Below are 21015 nucleotides of genomic sequence, written 5' to 3'. Positions count from 1 at the left end.
TAACGCTAGTTGATGACGTGCATTCGAGGGGTGGCACCAAGCAAAAACCAACCACTGCTCACTCCTGTGTTGGGAGTGTTTAACTGAGTTTAACCAAAACAGAAATGAAGGGATTGACTGGTTAGATGTATGGAACTGTTGTGATTTGACTTGAACCAATGACCAGTAAACGATTCTTACAGACATTCTGTATATCTTCGGAAGAATTTCTCGACAATTCTACTGGCCAGAAACGTGTTTTTGTCAGTGATTGACACATTAATATGAAAACCTGCTGCTATTTTTAAGAGGCATTTTTTATTAATGCTGCTATTAGGAAGTTCCACTCCAACATTTGATCAAATCCTTTCTACACAAACGCATAATTATCTGGTACCACAGATTTGATTATTTCTGGAATTAAGTGTGATTATGGATTCATGTTAAACACCAGTTTCTGCACCATTACAATATGCACTGTAATGTTTAACAACAAAAAAGGTGTAGGAGTAGCGAGACTAAAAAAAAATAGGGCAACGTGATGAAGGCTGGTAGGAACAGGCTGTTGACTAATTGTTTATAGGTACTTATAGGTGATTTAAACACTCTGACACCCTTAAACTAAGGTAGATGTGTGAATGCGAGTCTCTGTTAAACCCTATGTCTCCTATAAAGAGAGGCAAGCTAAAGGTTTGGTTAGTAAGTGCTACAAGTGTCTATTCCTTTGGAAATCAATTAATGACTTAAATATTGTTTCACTGTCTTGTTGAGGTTGCGGGCTTGACTCCTGAAGATTTACAGTAAAAGGCACACAGTCATTAAACTCCATAAGCGTTAAATGATGCATTTAAACACGCGGTACCATTCGGTTTGTCAATTCTGTCCAGCCTCCGGTTTCGCACACTTGTATTTCTTAAAATAAGCCAAATGTACTAGTCTTAATTAGTGTGGGGTAAAACTCTCACTTCTTTGAACAAAAAAATAAAATAATGTTCCATGATGTATTTTCTGCAAGTGACAAACACACCCATCAATGCCGGCAGTAACAGCGATTGTAAAGTTTGCTGGCTTGTTTTATGGTAGGCAGTCACAATCAGAGCTGTGCCGAAGGCCTCGGCCCAGTCTTCCACTGTGTCAGGTTTAAAGGTCAAGGCAACAGGAAGTGGCTAAGTGGCCTATGAAGTGACTGGGCACAGACGTGGCCAGGCAGCATGACTACATGACACATGGCTCGGGGCTCACAGTGCCTAATGAAACACATCAAACATTGGGTGATTACTGGGTACCGCTGAGTCTAAGTGTCTGTGTGTGCGTTTGTAGGCTCATAAGGGAAGAGTGTGTGTGTGTGTGTGTGTGTGTGTGTGTGTGTGTGTGTGTGTGTGTGTGTGTGTGTGTGTGTGTGTGTGTGTGTGTGTGTGTGTGTATTTCCACACACAGTAAGTATGGACTGTAATAACTTACCTAGTGAGTGAGCAGCGGTCGTTTTGGAGCTGAAAAACCGACCCAGTCCCAAGTCCCCTAGTTTCACTACTCCTGTAGCTGTGATGAATACATTGGCTGGCTTGATATCTGGAGAGAAGAGAGCGATTGGTTGCATACAAAAATCTAAACAACTGTTTAGATTGCTAAAGTTACATTAATGACAGTATGGAGATATGACGATAAACACATTGTGTGTGTCCACTGTGATAAACTTGGGAAAGCGTCAGAAAACATGACACGCGTGTACATTAATGTATTCATTTCAGTTTATGTGGGAGTTAGCAAACCGTTGCTTTTTGTAACGTAATGTTAATGTGACCCGCGTCAGCGTTTGAAATTTACTGCTAATATAATTGTAAGCGTCTTTTGAATAGGCGGTCTCTGTTAAGTGGCCATTAAAGCGCAGAGCTCAGGGTTCATTAGTGTCCCTGTGCCCTAATCAGTCAGCCGAACGGAAGTACACCACCTGTGTGTTTGCACGTGTGTGTGTGTGTGTGTGTGTGTGTGTGTGTGTGTGTGTGTGTGTGTGTGTGTGTGAGAGCGCGCGCGCAGCAGCGTATGCTATGGATCCAGGACTTGATTCGACTTGGCCCAACTAAAAGCATGTGGTCCCATAAACACTGTGTTCTCTGGGCTATGTGTTGTTTAACACCTACACTTAAGCCTTCTGTCGTATGCAGCAAGGTCGATCACTCTGAAGAAAATTCACTGATTTGACGTTCTATTATTATCCACTTCTATTTTCAAGACTTAAGAGGATCATACTAGAAGTACTGTATGATTTATTCTGTTAACTATAAAAATGTAAAAGAAAGCCGTTGTGTACAACGATTTCTGAAGATGTTTCATCTTGTTTGTTGATGTTTCTGTTTTCTCCCCTTCCAGACATCCATCACATCCAACAACACCTTCATTTCTGGTCAAAGCTTTGCTCGTGTTGTGGGGTAATGCAGTTGCAAGCAAAGACTCAGGACCACATCTCATTTTATTTGAGGTTTAAGAGTATTTTTTAAGGCGAAGCTTCCACTCGACAATGGGACCAGTCACAGATGAGTTGCGGGAAAGTTCTCATCCCTCCCCGTCGAGAGAGGGTCAATGCTCACCGTGTCCGGGTTGTGTCAAACACCATTAAACATGCAGACTGTTTGTTGGTGTGATAGGACAGTGTGCAACTCCGTATCAAGGAGGCCTCTACTCTTACATCTGTACGCTACTCTGACATCGCAACAGAAATGATTGTCAGTTAACATAAAATATCTTCGATAGAGTTCAGAGCTCAATAGAGTTCAGCCTTTTTTTTAAAAGCAAACTAGATAATATGAACGTTGTTAAATGGGGAGAGTTGGACATTGGTCATATGCTTTGCGATAGTATTCCCATGATGAATCCCGTCTCTCTGTGGTTTGCTGAAACCTAATATTCTAGAAATATTGTATTTACGATCAACAAATAAGACAATTTCTTCTTTGTATTAATATATGTGTGTGTGTGTGTGTGTGTGCGCGCGCATAAACACTACCTCTGTGCATGACTCTCCGGGAGTGCATGTGTTCGAGCGCACTGCAGAGCTGGACAAAGTATTTCCACACGGTTCTCTCTGGGATAAGCCTCCTCTGCTTCTTAAAGTGCTGTAAAGTAAACGCAAACACACAAAATCAGAAAATCAAAGCAACATTAGCATACCTGAAAGAAGTCACAAATAAAATATTTTAATAGGAGTGGGGAAAAGGTCTTGTGCGGCAAGGAATACAATTTTAAGATGGTAGCAAAGTGTCTGTGTATGTTTGTACAGCATCCAGCCCCAGTCCCCAGCTCTGACTCTGCCGCTAATGCAACCCAGACCACTCTCTTCTCGGTCCGTCCTTTGCCTCACCGAGCTCCGTCTCATTTTCTCCATGGCCGCCAATGGAAAGCACATGCATTCTTAGGAACAGAGAGAATACATTTGTGGTACCTTCCAAAAGTCTCCCATCTGGCATATAGCTCTTTTGTTAGGTACAGCTTTCAGTGGCACCAGTTGATTTTGGTTCATTTTTTTCATTTTGGAGGGCTGAGTGAGTCGTTCTGGATCATCAAGAGTGGGGTCCAATCCAGAGAAGTCACAGTGATGACAGAGCTTCAACTTAGACCCAATGGCTTAATGATCAACAGTGACAATAATCAACAAGGGAGGATAGGAACTCCTCCTCAAGCAGCAGGAGTTAAGACTAAGCCTGGCGACCAACAGGATGTTATGCCGTGTTCTCAGTGCTCCATTTTCAAGAAAGGGAACCCCGGGTATGAAATTGTCATAATTAGCATACGAGTTCTTGCGTTATAGCCAAAAACTTGTTTTGTGAGGTCAGAGTGACCGTTGACCACCAACCAATCACTAAATCCTTGAGTGCAAGTGCATCAACAGAGAAGTGACAAGAGAAGTCAGACCATAAAACATTAATCAAGGAACGAAGGAACATTCGATAATTCAATTAAATGTTGTATTCTTGTCCCGACCCACTAACCATTTGTTTGTTTCGTATACGAGTACATTTTGGATGCTACTTATACATCACAAGCAAACACTTATTTGTATCGTGAAGTATTTCCTTATATTTTTTTCCATTGTCCATCCATTTGGTATATCTTTGTGTCTGTATGCATTTATTTTCAAGAATCCTGGAGAGACAACTACTGCTGAACTACTGGTAAGTGTGTGTGTGTGTGTGTGTGTGTGTGTGTGTGTGTGTGTGTGTGTGTGTGTGTGTGTGTGTGTGTGTGTGTGTGTGTGTGTGTGTGTTAGAGAAAACGAAGGAAGGTATGAGAGAAAGAGGGGGATAGAGAAAGATAGATGGAGAGAGGGAGGGATAGACCTTGGCCTACATGCAAACAAAGCCTTGTTGAGAAGCCATTCTTCCCTTGCCCTCTCATTTCCATATCAGAGGACTGTTTGATGTCAATGGGGGAGCACATAGGCAGGCGCCCACCAACACCTCCTCCTCCTCCTCTCCATGCCTTTAACAGCAAACACTGCACATGCAATATTCTGTAAGTGCATGCTAATCAAGGACCATTTGATTTCATTTGAATTCTGAGATGGTCAGAGAGCGAGAGAGAGAGAGAGAGAGAGAGAGAAATAGAGAATGAGGGAGGGAGAGGAAAAGGAGAAGAGAGCAGTGTAGAGCAGTGTGGAGGATGAGAAATCAAAAAGAATAAAAAATGTTAAATTCATGCATGGGGGGGTTCTGTTTTACATATGGCACACTGTTCAAATGTGTTTACTTCACACTACGGGGGGGGGGGGGGGCATGCACCTCTGGACCGCCACTGTTACATTAGAAACACAAATCATTTAGAACTGTGAAGGAAGGAGTGTGTGTGTGACTGTATGTTGTCAGTAGCCATAAGGAGATGACACAGTCTGAATGCTCCCAGCATCCTGGGTATCTTAGCTGAAATAAGATCAGTGGTTTGTTATCTTACCTCTTCAGGCCACCTTGATACATCTTTGTAAAGTGCATCTCTGAACATCTGCAAGAGTGTGTGTTTCTGTGGTTGTGTCTGCACATTCTTTGCTTACACACAGTATGCCATATGTATGAATTCAGGGTGTGTGTGTGTGTGTACCAGATATATATCACTGGTGCAAGTGTGTGTGCTGAGCCTGCCATGTTCACTCTCTTGTTCGGCTAATCCTCGCCTCTCCTAATTTGCTGTGTTGAACTGTGCGGATGTGGAGCTGCTGAGCATGACTGCAAACAGGTTGTCGAGCTGTGCCGATACAACGCATCATTTATGCATGGGAGAAGAAGACCAGGCTTTTTACATGCACACCACTAATTTATTACACTGGCAGCTTTTTATAATAACTGGGGGTTTGGTCGCACACAAAGACGAATAACACGGTGAGCCACTGTTTGAACAAGCATGTTCCTTCTGCTCCAATTACAAGAACATCCCTCCACAAAAAAACCAGAAAAAAAAAAACCTTGTTGATTTAGGTGTAAGACATGGACAACTCGACACATTCATGTGGCTCAAAGTCACTCGTTAAGTATGACATGAAAAGTACCTCTAGTTTAATTAAAGCCAGATAAATTATGGTCAGTATTTGTTCATATACCCCCTACAGACAAAACGTGCTGGAACTTTATGACCATCAATCATCGCCTGATTCTTAACAACTTCCCTCCTACAGTCCACAGACTGCTGGGATTAAAGGGCTTGCAGGATGCATGTTATTAGCTGGTTTTTAGACTCAGGAAGGAATGGATGATTCAGATTGACTCAGTGTCCAGGTAGTGAAAAGCCGTTAACAACCACAAACCCCAGACTTCCTGCCACCATTCCCTCAGTTATTAAAGTCCACGTCAGCAGTTTGTTGCTTCCATGCAAGCATTCCTTTTGACACCAAATCTGGGGAGATGGTGTTGAACTGCTTATTCGGTCAGATATTAGATATACCAGAATTTCCCTTCATACAACACACTGTATTTTTGGTGATAAAGTGTATTGCTCTTGTGGTGGAGTGTTGCTTGTAGTATATTATGAGCACCCAGCAGGCCAAGAGTGCTAGCTCAGGGGTTTGCTGTTGTGGAGAGTTCCTTACCTTGATCATACGCGAGAGGTCCCCTGCATCGGCTAGCTCCAGGACTATATTCAGCTCATTGTCCTCAATAAAAGACGCATGGTACTTTATCACGTTGGGGTGGTTCAGTTGCTGTGGGAGAAAAAGAACGGCATGTCATGGAGAAGGAAAGAAAGCGCGAACAGAAGACATGTTGGTGACACTTGTCTCTTTAAGGGCTTCCATGGTCACACTTCCTAATCCAAGAGTGAAAACCATTCATTGTTGAGGCTACAGTCTCTTGAAGACTTGTGATACAATTTATTTCAAACAATCCCATCAGCTAACAAAAAAAAAAACAGAGGTTCATGTCATGAGTTGTGTAATCCGCTGTTCTTTCACAACCAATTAAAACAAAAACGTTGAATCCATATTTGGAAGCCGTATTTTGTAAGGGTGGACCTAATGAGACGATTTTGTCCTCCAGTGTGACAAAGATGGGTGACATGTCAAAACAACCCCTCAGTCTGTGATGACAACAACCTATGTGTGTGAGCCACACACACTCACACACACACACGCCTGACAGGCTGACATGGCTGGCAGTCAGAAAAACAAGCATCCCAGGCTCATCTCTGGCTGAGATTCCTTCCTGTTGGTTGGTCAATAAGGCAGGAACAGCATTCCCTGTAGTAAACAAAAAGTCTCTATCCATCCAGAGCAAGAAGGGAAAAGAGAGAGAGAGAGAGAGAGAGAGAGAGAGCGAGAGAGAGAGCGAGAGAGCGAGAGAGCGAGAGAGCGAGAGAGCGAGAGAGCGAGAGAGAGAGAGAGAGAGAGAGAGAGGCAATGAAGGGAAAGAAACAAATGACACAGTGACACAGACAAGCAAAAGAATGATGGAGACAGTGCGGGTTGAAGAGGTAGGGAAGGAGAAAAAATAGCATGAGAGTCATAAGGTGAGCACTTCTTATATCCAGTCTATGGGTGAGCGGAGTTGGAGAAAGGGCGGAGGGGAAAAGGGAGAGCTGGAGACACGGAGCTGTGTGGCATGGCAATGTCGAGGGGGGTGTGTGGGGGGGTGATGTGAGCAGACAGAGCAGTGTGACACACGTCCTCCACTCGGCTCCGCTTTCTCTGCTGTGATTAAAGAAATGTTCATGCTCCGGATGATGCCAAGAACAGGGGAAAGGAGAGCACAGTACAGTACACTCGGCAACACTACACTCTCCGTCTCTGCAACCTTCCCCGGTCCCCTCTTTCCCTTCCTCGTGTCTCCATCTCTCCTTGTCCCTCCCTTGTCCTCTCTTGCCAGATGTATTTTTGGCTCAGAGTGGCAGGTCTGCACGGCTCCAGACTGTAACACAGCCAGGGAGTGATGATAAGTCCACCCCACCCCACCACACGCCCGCCCACACACACACACACACACACACACTCCGCCCGTCACAACCCACTCCTCTTCCACAACTTGAACCTCAAGCGGAGGATACGGAGAGATAAAGAGAGAAGTTCACATGCAGATGTTTATGTAAATGATGGATGCAATACAACAATCACTCATTGGGAAATATCACACACAGCCTTGCATGATTATGTAATTACACATGCTCGCTGAGATCCACAAGCGTGTGTAATTACTTAATCATGCAAGACTCAATGTGATATATTTGGTGAGCTGGTGATGTGTTTCAAAGAAGAACAAGATACTGACTAATTCAATCTGATGGTACAAAATTAACCGTGATAATAAATTATGTTAGAGTGTATTTATAGATGGATGCTCGGAGGAAAGCAGCTGGTAGGAATATGAGTAACAATATTAATACTTTTCTGTTAGATTATAGTGTCCTTCAGCTGGGAAAGAATTAAGAATGAATTAAAAACGGCTTCTAATGTCCGTCACCAGAAGAAAAGAATGCCATCTTGATATTTGTCAATAAATTGAACAAGAAAATGAGTACGGTAGATGTGCAATGTTGGGTTCTTTGTCCATTTGAAGAAAAACTAAATATGTACGAAACTTGCAAAAGAAATGTGTTGCTCATAGAGAGACCTAAAGATGAAAGTGAATTCATAGTGTGTGTATCAGGTTAAATGAAGCTGGCCAGTTCTCCTTCTTGTGAGTAAACCGCTGGTACAATCTAATCACACGCAGAACCCAGACATATGCGCGGAACAGCAGAGGGGGGGGGGAGGATCCAGGGAAAGGCTGTGGAGGAAGAGGATCCACGTAATGAGAAGGAGATGAGAAACGCCGTCACCTGGCAGAGTGTGACATTCAAACCTACCGTGACCCCTCTTAGGAGGTCAGAGATACAGATTCAGGCCAACCCTGCTGTCTCAATGATCTGCTACTCAGATTACAGCTCTCTACAGGGCCTCGCCTGCATCTGAGTATTGTTGTCTTTGATTGGCCCAACGAGCCCCCGGAGCATCAGTGATGTGTTTGAGTGGTACAAAGTAATTGGGTTTTGTTTTCTTCCCGAATGTGTATGCGTGAGCGTGTGTATGTGCACAAACTGCCTGTGGTGCACAAGAATGTGCAGAAAAGGCTTCATGTATGGAGGGAGACACGACTAGGAACACACACACACACACACACACACACACCATGAAACCACAAACAACTTTGACACAGATCTAGGATCTTGCAGACAGGGGGAAATATTGAAGCTGTCATTAGTTTGTTCATTAGAATTTGAGAGAAACCCGGCTGACACATGTTAAAGGTAGATAAATGAAACCACTTCATTGGAATTAAAATAAATAAATAAATGAAGCAAGATGAGGAAAAGGAGGAGGTAAAACATCAAGAGACTCATGAGGGAGACTGTTACATTTCCATGCTGATGCACTGTTGCCCAGCTCAAAACATTACAAAAAGATAGAAAAAAAAGCATTAAAAAAAGAGTCAATGTGAGCCTGAAGGAATGTTACACTGGTGCACTCCTGCACACACACGCACGCACGCACGCACGCACGCACGCACGCACGCACGCACGCGCGCACACACACACACACACACACGCGCGCGCGCGCACACACACACACACACACACACACACACACTTTTACAGAGACATAAAACACAGAGCAGCTTTTCACTGCTGATTAGGGCAGATCAGTCATCTTTAGAATATAATCCAGGCTCGATAGTAACCCAACAGCGAGAGGAATTTGCAGCTGTGGGATTTCAAGAATGGTGGAAATAGCAGATTGGCAGGAAGCGCGGAGCTATTTCTGCGAGCAACATTCCCATCAGCGAGGATTTAGACAAAAACGGGCAGAGTGAGAAATCACATTCTCAAGTTGAAATCATCGTGCCAGAACAAGAAAATATAGATGAACGAGCAGACATAAACACAGACAGACAAACAAACAAATAGGTAGACTGTTGAAATGCCATGACTGAGGGTGTATGCATATATATGTGTGTGTGTGTGTGTGTGTGTGTGTGTGTGTGTGTGTGTGTGTGTGTGTGTGTGTGTGTGTGTGTGTGTGTGATCACGTGCCAGTATGTGTGTCATTCCAGTCGGTCCATGCCAGTGTGCCTCTCATTATTCTGATTTGGCTGTGTCTCTTGTTGGCCTGTCTAGTGGGGGGGTAAGGCAGGAGGACTGTCTCTCTCTCACACTCAGCCCTTTATTATCAGGCTGGCTGGGCAGCACAGGGTCGGGCATAACTTCCATGGTCACTAGCAATCAGCTTACAGGATGAAAAGAAGGGAACAAAAAGCTCTGAGGAGGAAAGACGGGCAAAGGAGAGAGAAAGGAAGAGGGATGGATGGAACGACATAGCAGCTGGGTAGGAACAAGCAGAGGGGGGGGGGAGGATCCAGAGAAAGGCTGTGGAGGAAGAGGATCCACGTAATGAGAAGGAGATGAGAAACGCCGTCACCTGGCAGAGTGTGACATTCAAACCTACCGTGACCCCTCTTAGGAGGTCAGAGATACAGATTCAGGCCAACCCTGCTGTCTCAATGATCTGCTACTCAGATTACAGCTCTCTACAGGGCCTCGCCTGCATCTGAGTATTGTTGTCTTTGATTGGCCCAACGAGCCCCCGGAGCATCAGTGATGTGTTTGAGTGGTACAAAGTAATTGGGTTTTGTTTTCTTCCCGAATGTGTATGCGTGAGCGTGTGTATGTGCACAAACTGCCTGTGGTGCACAAGAATGTGCAGAAAAGGCTTCATGTATGGAGGGAGACACGACTAGGAACACACGCACACACACACACACACCATGAAACCACAAACAACTTTGACACAGATCTAGGATCTTGCAGACAGGGGGAAATATTGAAGCTGTCATTAGTTTGTTCATTAGAATTTGAGAGAAACCCGGCTGACACATGTTAAAGGTAGATAAATGAAACCACTTCATTGGAATTAAAATAAATAAATAAATGACGCAAGATGAGGAAAAGGAGGAGGTAAAACATCAAGAGACTCATGAGGGAGACTGTTACATTTCCATGCTGATGCACTGTTGCCCAGCTCAAAACATTACAAAAAGATAGAAAAAAAAGCATTAAAAAAAGAGTCAATGTGAGCCTGAAGGAATGTTACACTGGTGCACTCCTGCACACACACACACACACACACACACACACACACACACACACACACACACACACACACACACACACACACACACACACACACACACACACACACACACACACACACACACACACACACACACACACACACACACACACGCTTGGAGACATGTGTAGACAGTAATACACGTGTACTGTACAGTCACACACAAACTCATTCACAAACACCCCTCTGCAGTCATATCCATGCAAGGAAGCACACGTGCATGTGCCCACACATCAACACACAAAAGCAAGCCGTCTGGTGCAGATCAATTGTTTTCCTGTGGTGGAAGGTCTCAGCTGAGGCACCTTAAGAGAACAGAGCACAGCGCATGACGCCGTCGCCCTCCTCTCTGGTTCTTTACCTTAAGGAGATCTATTTCTTTGATGCAATCTTGCCGAGCTTTGGCATCCATCAAGTCGAATATCTATCAAGAGATCAAAAGGGGAGAGGGGGAGAGAGGGAGAGAGAGGTGTTATGGCATATTCAAGAAATGGAAGATGGAGAGATGGATAGAAAACAGGGTTGCTGTTATCTAGAGGGTGGCGTTGGAGTGACTACAGGTGTTTCACACCTGAGTAACACGCACCAATCCCTGTGTACGGTGTGTGTGAGGTGTGTATATTTGTATACATGCTCAACAAGCACCGCACATATTGTGTGTGTGTGTGTGCACATTCACCAAGAGAACTGCGTCATATTGTGAAGGTACAGAAGCCGACAGTCATGTTGCAGTTCAAAAAATAGAAATAGCTGACGTCTATTTTTAAGTGTGTGAATGCAGCAGTGGTTCCCCGCTGTCTGAGTGGTCAATGGCATCAATCAATTGTTTCATGGAAAAAAGAACAGGCAGAAAAATAGAATCTGTTGCTATTTTCTTGCACTGACATGCAATATATTTTGGAGTTACCATGCTTTCTTGAGATGATCAAGTTGTGTTTGCGTATCAGGAACACCAGTGTGTGTGGATTCAGGACCTTTGTTACAGTAGAATGCAGGTGAGATGCGGTGAGGTGTGAAACTCCCAGTAAGTGTAATATTTGTGTTGGCCTAGTGACATGGCTCCTGTCGTGATTTAACCATTCGTGAGGACAATAAAATAAAGAAAGGAAAGCGGTAAGAATAGTTCCAAATCTGGCTGGAATACATTGGCTGCACTTGGCATCCAAAGTGATGTGCATTACTGTGTCTTACCTGGACCTTCTTCAGGGCCACTGGCGTGTTGTCTAACAGGTACCTCGCCCGGTACACCTCACTGAACTGGCCGCGTCCGATCTTCTTCTCAATCTGGAAGTTCGCCAGCGAGTTGTGGCCCATGTCTGGTTGCAGCGGTTTCTGAGAATAATAAACAAATCTATTAGCATTTGTGCACACACGTGTGCTTTTTCACACACCATATGCACACGCACACACACTACAAGGGGAAAACTAATGAAACGACGAATGATATACAGACATTTTGCGGATGTATTTGCCACTGAAGTGCAACTATCTCCACATTATTTTAAGAGGAAAGGATGAGGCCCCAGCCTCGGTAGTTTGTTTTGCTGAGAGGCTTCTTTAGGCTTGACTGGTACGAGGCTGACATGTCAAGCTGTGAAAGGTCTTGTGGAACATGCACACACTTAACTCCAGAACTGTATCACCGAACTAAAGCACGTAGCCGGAGGAACGTCCTTATTCTCTGTTATTCACAAAGAGCACCAAGCGGTTTGAAACTGTGAACGGGCTGCAGATACCTTCTGGTTACAACAGTTAACATGGTGATTGATAATGTTCCTATGTAATCAATTCAACTTTGTTGTTGTACCTTACATCTGCTAAGCAGGCAAGTGAATCACCCTTCATCTGTACCGTTTTGTGGCTAAAACTACAGTCCGATCTCCCTGAAGTACAGGTATCAAAAATATTTAAATAAATAAAATATCCTATTTCATAAATGCAGACATCAGATTTCATTTAACTTGTTTTCAAGTTCACAGGAATCCTCTTCCTTCCTTTGTCTGCCAAGTTATATCAGTGACAGTCTGGCACTGGGCCACACACAACATGACTCCTTGCCACACGATTGGCTGTGCAGGCTGAAACACTCACCTTCAACAATTAAAAAAACACTCTAAAATAAACCGGAACGAGCCCCTCGGACATGATGTGTGAAGAAGAAAAAAAAACAGGCTGCGTGACCTTTCCAGCGTTTTGGTAAACTTGTACACGGCGTCGGCGGGAGCAAACAGAAGGTGACGGATATCAGAATGCCACATGTCACCAGCACTTGTGCCAACGCGGCCGTGGGAGCAGCTCAGGGCCGAGCCGCTCGGGACGGAGGGGAGGAAGACAAAGAGGGGGAGAAGGTCTTTAAGACTCCCAAGCACTAAAACACAATAGAAGAGAGCGTCATCACGCTCGTGGTAACTCTGTCAAATTGCAAAACGTAAGTGAAGCAGTTTGACAGAGTTACATTCAGACCAGAGGCGAGACAGGATTCCCTCAGCGGCCTCGTGTCTACAGAGGAAGACGACGAGATTCAAGCAAAAATTAACAATGAAAACGAACCGAAGTACTGGAACAGTTCGAGGGGAAGCAACTGAAAAATCTGACAATTCTTTTTTTAATTAATCAACTTAAAGTTTGGTCTGTAAAATGTCAGAAAAATTGTGAAAGTGGCCACTACAATTTCAAATGTTAACATCTTCAGATTGCTTGTCTTATCCAGTCAATAGTCATTAACCCCAAGATATTAAATTTACAACGCTTACGTTGGAACCATTAACAAATACAAAGACACACACACACACACACACACACACACACACATTGAGAGTGAAGGGAAGCACAATGAAAGCTATAAGGCTGGGGCTTTTAAAGTTTAAAGACGACAGCCAAAGGAAGAGGCGTGAGCCAATTAGATGCCCCGTTCAATTAACACTTAACACCGCCGAGGTGTGTGCATTTTTCAGCATTACACCACCACCGTCATCCAAAGCTGTGCGAGTCACTGTGACAGAGAGCATGACACGCTGCTCCGCTACCCACAGGTCTAAAAAAAAAACTAAAACAATGAATGTTTTAACAATCGTTACATATTGTTCCAGTGTGGACTTTACATACAAAATAAACTTACATAGAAGAGAGGCACAATGAAAAACCTACACAAAGATTTGCCGTATTGCGCAATGATATGTCATAATGGTGACAGATGGATTTGTGCGAGGTAGGACAGTTTGAATGGTATAGATTTAGAGCGAGAGCGAGAGGAGAGAGAGCGAGAGATGGGGGCAGAGAGGACAAGAGGGCATTGCTTTAATTCGCTGCGTGGTAGCTTGACAAATGTTAGCATGAGCCTCTAAAGCTCTGTGACAACCGCCTGCTGAGAGCACAGTCTTGCTAATGTGTCCTGGCATGCCAGCCCCCTAATCACACATTTACATATGCAATGACCTACATTTGCATGTCAGATCGCACACTGTCCGGCGTGATTAACAGTGGGCACCTCCCTGTGTGGAGTCGCCCTGGGTGGCAGCAGAGGCCGTGCGAGGGCGGAAGACAGGGCTGGAGGGAGGGCGGCTTTTTTGGCAGCCAAGGGGCCGGGCTCCCAGGCAGGATTATGTCAGCCGGCAGCCCCGGCATTAGACACTTCATTAGAGCTAATCTGTTTAGCAGTGGGCAGTGTATGTAAACTTCACAGGCCATTTGCGGCACCTCTTCGCCCCCTGGCCTGGCCTTCAAAGGGCAGCCAGGCCATGGCTGAGTGACAGGCCGTCTCATCTGCCGCACACGGGTGTCACACAATCAGGAGCTCCCAGCTGAAACACAAGGGCCCGACGAACACACACACACACACACACACACACACACACACACACATAAGGGGAAGTCACAGAGGAATGACCCTGAGTGACGCAGGAGTCAGTGTCTGAACAATCCAGCTTGTAAGAATCGATTGTTCGTGTTTAGGTGAACTATGATGGTCGAGATAACCCAAAGATGAAGGGTTGCCCAGTGGACCTGTCAGGGTATGTACTTGATTCAGTCTTTGGCATATTTACCTTCAATCAATTAATTGCTTCTTTTTTTTTTATATATCTGTCACAAAACTCATCTCATATCAATGCTCTAGGCACAACCCCAAAAAAGGAACACAAGTCCTCTACTACTGGACAATATACTATTTCGTCATTTACAATACCAGGTCACATGTCAGAAATGATCACTACCTACAGGACTACACATATCGGCCTCGGCAAAGTTAGTGTTAATATCAAATGACCTATCAAATGACCTAACAGTCTCTTACTAAATACAGACTTTCTTCATGTTTTCTTGACTTGCATTTCTGTGGTGTGCTTACTCTTTTCATTCACATCATTCTGGTTGGTGATGGGGGACAAGCTGCAGGGGATGGAGATAAGTGGCAGCCATGCAGTGCATTATGGGTAATGTCTGTGAGGGACAGTGTGTCTAGGGTATAAAAGTGACACACAACCGCCATGGGCTACTCACTAGCAGGGGGATTGAGAGAGAGAGCGCGAGAGCGAGAGAGAGAAGAGGAGCAGACAGACAGCTCATCGAAGGAAGTGTGATACGGGCTGCCCAATAATGACACCATTGCCAAACACAACTGACAAGACACATGGAGAGTGGAAGAAGGAATGCGGAAGAGAGGGTGAGGGAGAGAGAGAGAGAGTGAGAGGGGGTGAGAGACAAGCAGCAGAGGGGCGAGGGTGTGATGTGACAGCCCAGCAGCGCCAACGGCTGCCACAGGAAGGCCAGCGGCGGCAGAGAGGTGCTGTCTCCCATGGAGAGACTGGGAGGGATGCAGTAACCGAGAGAGAGAGAGAAACTCAGGGCGCGTCCACACTACGCCGGCTAAATTCACAAATGGATCTCTCCATGTTGGCACACTGAGCCAGCATTTTACATACAAACTGAGCTTTACAAAACAAATGATTCCAGAATGAGGCCGTGGCTCTGCATTTTGGTGTGGACGGGGAAACTTAGATTAGCCAACAGTAGGAAAACGTTTAGAAGCATTCCGCCTCTTCCTCCAAAATTGGAAAGGGCGAAGCCAATCACGAAGTAGATTCACACTTAGTCATTCAGAATCACAGCTTTCGTGATTTGTTGCACACTTTGGAACCGAGATACAACGTTGATCTCGGCGTTTTTACGGACACAGCGATACTCTACAACCAAACCAAAGCTAAAGTTATGGACTCCCTGAGGAAAGCGGTTGTGATGGTAGTAACACGTTGCACGTGGACGTCCTTTCACACAGAATCATGTGTCACCGCGCACTTTATCACCGTATGTATAGTTTAACCACATGTTCCAGAAAGCGTTATTTCTGTACGAGAGCTAAATGCTCATTGCCTATGACCGGGGGATTTGTTTGACGAGAAGTCTATATTATATATTAGTGAATAAGAGCAGCGTGTCACATGACTCAGAACATGCTGAATTATGTGTTTGTACTACGAGGATGCTGCTACAGGCCCAATTTTATTCATTCTTTCCAGTGTTTGAAAATGTAACCCTCCAATTGACGCATCTCTTCTATTTGTTACCAATATTTAATTAACAAAAGATAAAAGTAAATGTATTTGTTTCTTAATTATGGATCATTACAAATATGCAGATAGTCACAGTGAGAAAAAAAAACAACCTTGTATGTAAAAATGTTGATGCATCAAGAAGAATCGATCATCGTTCTATAATCGCATCGTAGCCCTCTGAATCGAATCATGGGGAGCCGACAGAAAATCTGCGGGACTGCTGTAGACGTAGTCTACAAGAGAGACAAGGAGGAATACAAGGAGAGACAGGCAGGGGGGCCCACTCCCAAACCAACCAGTCATCTGCCTCGCCCCCCCCCCCCCTTGAGCACGGCACCATGCAATATTCATCTTCAGTCGACCAGCAGGATTCACCCCAAAGGTGATGTTCGTTCTTCTCCTCCCAATCTGCTCTCCACAACCGCACCGCCTTGTCTCGGCGCTCACTGACGGATCCGTCTCTCTCAGGCTCTGCAGGGACGATCAAAATGTGATCTGAGGGGGGCCTCCTCACCAACCCTCCCACTCACTCAAAGAGCAAATGCACCATTAAAAATGCACATCTTACCAGCTCATCTCGTTTACCTAATGCATATGCATCATACCTCCGGGACCAAGAGAAATGATATTGCAAGCGATACAGAATATCCTTCATCACATATACAATTCAGATTTCTTCAGGAGGCTGGTGGGTTTTTTTCCCCCCCTCTGTGCTGCCGAGCAGACTGAAGCTTGGGAAAGTGTGAAACAGATATGGGACTTGTTGAAAGATACCCATCTGGATGCTGCTGATACAGTCATCTGCATATTCTCACTGACTCTCCCTCTCTCCACCTCCCACTAAATGTGAAATCAGTTCAGACATCTTCTGTGAGAGTGAGAAAACATGACGCAACACAGAAAGTTCACTGTGTTAGCAGTAACCTAAGCACAAAAAGTGGGCGTGGAATTAACACTGATGTAAACTGCTGGAAATAGACTGAAAGAAAAAAAGAGAGCGAAAGCATTAAGCCTGAACAATAACACACATTCAACTGTTGCGAGATCAGTGGAAGATCTAGTGTCTGTGTGTGTGTGTGTGTGTGTGTGTGTGTGTGTGTGTGTGTGTGTGTGTGTGTGTGTGTGTGTGTGTGTGTATGCGTGGGGGGGTGTTGCCTAAGTGAAATTAATCATTAGAGCTTTTATCTGACTTTCTTCTGTGTGCAACCCAATTATCCTTAATTTTGCAATTACAAATCTTCGAATAAATTAACCCCCTTGGCAATTCCAGTGTTAATGTTGCAGTGGCCTTGCATATGCAGGAAAAACAACAACTGAGAGTACAGACCTATTTTTAGTGTTGTTTCTTTCTCCCAAAAAAAAAAAAAAAAAAGAAAGGGTACTCTAGGGCATATGGATGATCCTCTTTGTTTAAAGCATATTCAATAGATATGGAGGCAGACACATCCTTCTGGAAAGAAATCAATGGATCTGATGTTGGAGGGCGGTATTAAAATCCAACAGTGACCAGATCTGCACAGAGCAAACTTGTATCGAACCAAGAGAGGCATGCAGGGAGGCCGGGCTCTGCCAGCCTCCAGATCTCTGATCAATAGGAACAACTCAACATTCATCCACTGCTGTCGATCTCTCACACACACACACAGCGGTCTGGAGGATGCTCGGACTGTAACGCACAGCTTGATTGACGCAGGGAAATAAATAAAAAAAGGGTAATACAGAATATTTACAGTTGAAAATGTGAAGGAGGTGGGATACTATGCTTGCAATGAATGGATGAGTGGATCGTATCATTTTTAATCGTCAGAGATTTTCACCTGGTTAATCAATTTAGAGGGAAACTATTTCACTAAATGATACAATGACCCATGAAATAGACATCCTTAGTGACAGGGAATAAAAGCTGATATCATGGTGTTTGCAATTTCATATCATCGTCATAATCCACTGCATTTTTTAAAAAAATTTAGAAACTGTGTAAATAAGTTGACCTGATTGTGAATACAATATGCAGATACTTCCTCACATCAATGCAACAACCCAGTGAATCGAATACTGCCGTACAGGAGACACGCTCATCGATTTGCAGCGTTGCTCACAGTGGCCCAAAACAACCCGAGGTTGACTGTTTAAGACTGAACATAAAAAGGAATGCCGAAATACATTGTACGCAGCCAACAATACGTCAGCCTACTTCACGACCCCCAGTTAGCGGTCTGTGTGTGGAGTCTACCTGGGGTTGAAAGACTGGAACGGCTGCTTGCTGTCCTTGTGGCTGAGTGTCCATATCCATGGTGTTAGGAGCTTTATCCTTCACACCTCTGAGAAGAAGAACACACAAAATACAACTTCTGAACGGTGAACAGACAAAACACTCGGCAGTCGTTTCCTTTAAAAACAAAAACGCCGTTAATTCTACAGTAACATTTCACGACAGAAGAAGAATGACCTCAATCAACTGGACAACTGCTCTCTGTTGTTCAGCACTAAACTACCGAGTGCTGGTCGGCGCGAGGGTGTCCGGTTTCGGCAGAACTGGATCCCACGTCATGCCTGTGGACTTGACACTCTTTGTCTCGGTCGCTCTCAAGTTGCCGCACGGCAGAGCATCAGCGGGCTGCGATATTAATCCGAACAAAGCGGAGATGATGCCACTCTGTAGTTCCTTGGCATTCCTCCAAGGAACCTTTCATGTGAATTACTGATTATACCGGCATTTATGCAGTTCCACTGTTTTCTGAGAAAATATAGGTCACGCCGAGGTGAGTGTGTTGGGTTGGGCGCTGTGTAATTGCATGTTCTGGCACGTAGCCTAGAAGGAAGATAATTGCATAAGATACTCCACAACCGGTTGCGTTGCTTTTTTTTCCACCACACTTGCAACAGACAATGTGAAATGTTACCTGATTTAATAGTTTACACAAATCTTGAGAAGTATGGTTCCGAACGTATATTCACACACGCCTTCAGCTTATGATTCCAGAGCGTCCACTCAACTCATGCATGCGGGAAGAACAGATTTTGACAGACGCTCTACGGTAGGATCACTTCCCGCGCACACTCCAATGCACACATCATGGCTGCAGAGTCGGAAAATTAACACCAATTTACGCATGACACAATGCATGCATAACAGCAGCCATATGTCATCCACAAGTAAATGCATATGTTGGGCGAGGTGTTTGCAACATACTAAATTTAAGCTAAGGCTATGTGTGCACAAATACTTGCTGTGCTGCACATGCATTTGCACACACGCTAGGTGAAAGCATTAACGAGCAGAAGCAACGGACAGAGGCAGATAAATCATTTATCTACCGATACAGATTCGGGGTTTCGGGTTTAATGAGAGTGCCACTGACTGTTGTCTCTTTGCAACGTCGTATTCACATGGATACCGTACACGCATGCAAACACAAATGGACCAAAAACACATTAGAATTTCACACAAAGCTAAAAAGGGACACAACACACTTCACAGTGGGACATTTGCATGTTTTCCACTAGAGTGAAGGCCGTCTGTCTGCAGATCTGTCAGTCTGTCATTTGTGTATTACTAACCGTCTCTCGTCTCTGTCGCCTCAAACCTTCCCAGCCAATTAAAAATCCCCCGGCACAATGGAGAGGAGAACAGCACCGAGGAGCTGTCTCTCCCCTGATGTTGTCAGTCCCATTCACTAAAGGTTAATAATGATAATTAGACATCTGCAATATGCAGTGCATATATATATATATATACACACGGCACAGCATGCAAGTATTTTGCAAACACTGTGGTCGGGGTTCTTTTCTATTTTCTTTTTTAAATTGGTTGAGCTTTTCTTTCCGGGGGCTCACTGGTCTTCATGTGAGCTTTGAAGCTCATGGAAATAACTGTTTGCACAACACCATTACTCCTGGGATTGCATTGACTATATTGGGAATATTGTTTTTTCTGAAATTTACATTAAAAACTTGTTTCAAACCAGTTCAAATCAAATCAAATGTAAAAAAAAAGAAAAAAGGATTTAAAAGCACCCACCGCTGGAGGAAAAAGGCAAACTAGAAAAACACTGTTAAATGGCTGATAAAGAAAAGTATTTTTTGAAAGCCAACTGTTGCCATGACTTGTGCAAAGGCCCGACTCTGGTTAGGTTCACTAAATGCAGACTACCAATGACACCACACCCATGTACGTTAATTTGTTACTATTTCCATTGAAACAGCAATAAAATGATATCGTCAGCCTCCTAAAATGTCCCAAACCCAGCACCATACAATCACCTCAACATTTGAAACACAATGAGTCCATTAGCTACGGTAACAAGCGGTATTACCTGTGAAATATGTTGCTCTATTTCAGTATAGTTATCTTGTTGTGTAAACTGTTTCAATTTGTTGTTATATTTTCAAAATAGATTTGAGATTTTTCATCCAATCAGCACTCGCGCAAGAATTATGTGAACCCTTGAAATGAAAAGGAGTAAAACAGAAAACAGCAGCCTCAAAAATGAGTGCGTACTTTGTAGGGGTGTAACGGTTCACAAAACTCACGGTTGGGTTCGGTTCGATACGGTGGAGCCACGGTTCGGTACGTTTCGGTACAGTAGAAAACTATAAATGCCAGAGAAATGTACTTGATTTTAAAATATATTCATTCATTAAAACTAACATCATAAAGTTATTCTTTGACTTTGAACAATGATGGAACTATACCTGAGTGACTCATCTTCTGGGGTGTCTTCTTAGCGACACATAAGCATAAAAAACAAAAACTGCTCCTTAATGTTATGTAGTATTGTTACTTACATCTTGCTTACATCTTGTATTGTTACTTACATCTTGCAAAAGAGATTTTTAATCTCAATGAGACTA

The 21015-nt window shown here is 44.1% G+C and overlaps 1 protein-coding gene across 2 annotated transcripts in view; it reads right to left on the bottom strand.

Moving 5' to 3' along the window:
* nek7 (NIMA-related kinase 7) overlaps positions 1-21015 on the bottom strand; it is a 56557-nt gene that overhangs the window by 17516 nt on the left and 18026 nt on the right. The window contains exons 2-7 of one of the 2 annotated variants that reach the window (XM_079267051.1): positions 18395-18482; positions 11804-11944; positions 10974-11036; positions 6047-6157; positions 2981-3089; positions 1441-1548 (exon numbers count right to left, since the gene is read on the bottom strand). In XM_079267051.1, coding sequence (XP_079123177.1) covers positions 1441-1548; positions 2981-3089; positions 6047-6157; positions 10974-11036; positions 11804-11944; positions 18395-18454 — 592 coding nt within the window. In that variant the 5' untranslated portion in view covers positions 18455-18482. The remainder of the gene's footprint in view (positions 1-1440; positions 1549-2980; positions 3090-6046; positions 6158-10973; positions 11037-11803; positions 11945-18394; positions 18483-21015) is intronic. The other variant, XM_079267052.1, reaches the window with a different exon arrangement.

Source organism: Melanostigma gelatinosum (assembly GCF_949748355.1).
Source record: "Melanostigma gelatinosum genome assembly, chromosome: 4".
Classification (NCBI taxonomy): Eukaryota; Metazoa; Chordata; class Actinopteri; order Perciformes; family Zoarcidae; genus Melanostigma; species Melanostigma gelatinosum.
Note: the sequence above shows the minus strand (reverse complement) of the source record. Positions and strands in the feature narration are given on the sequence as shown.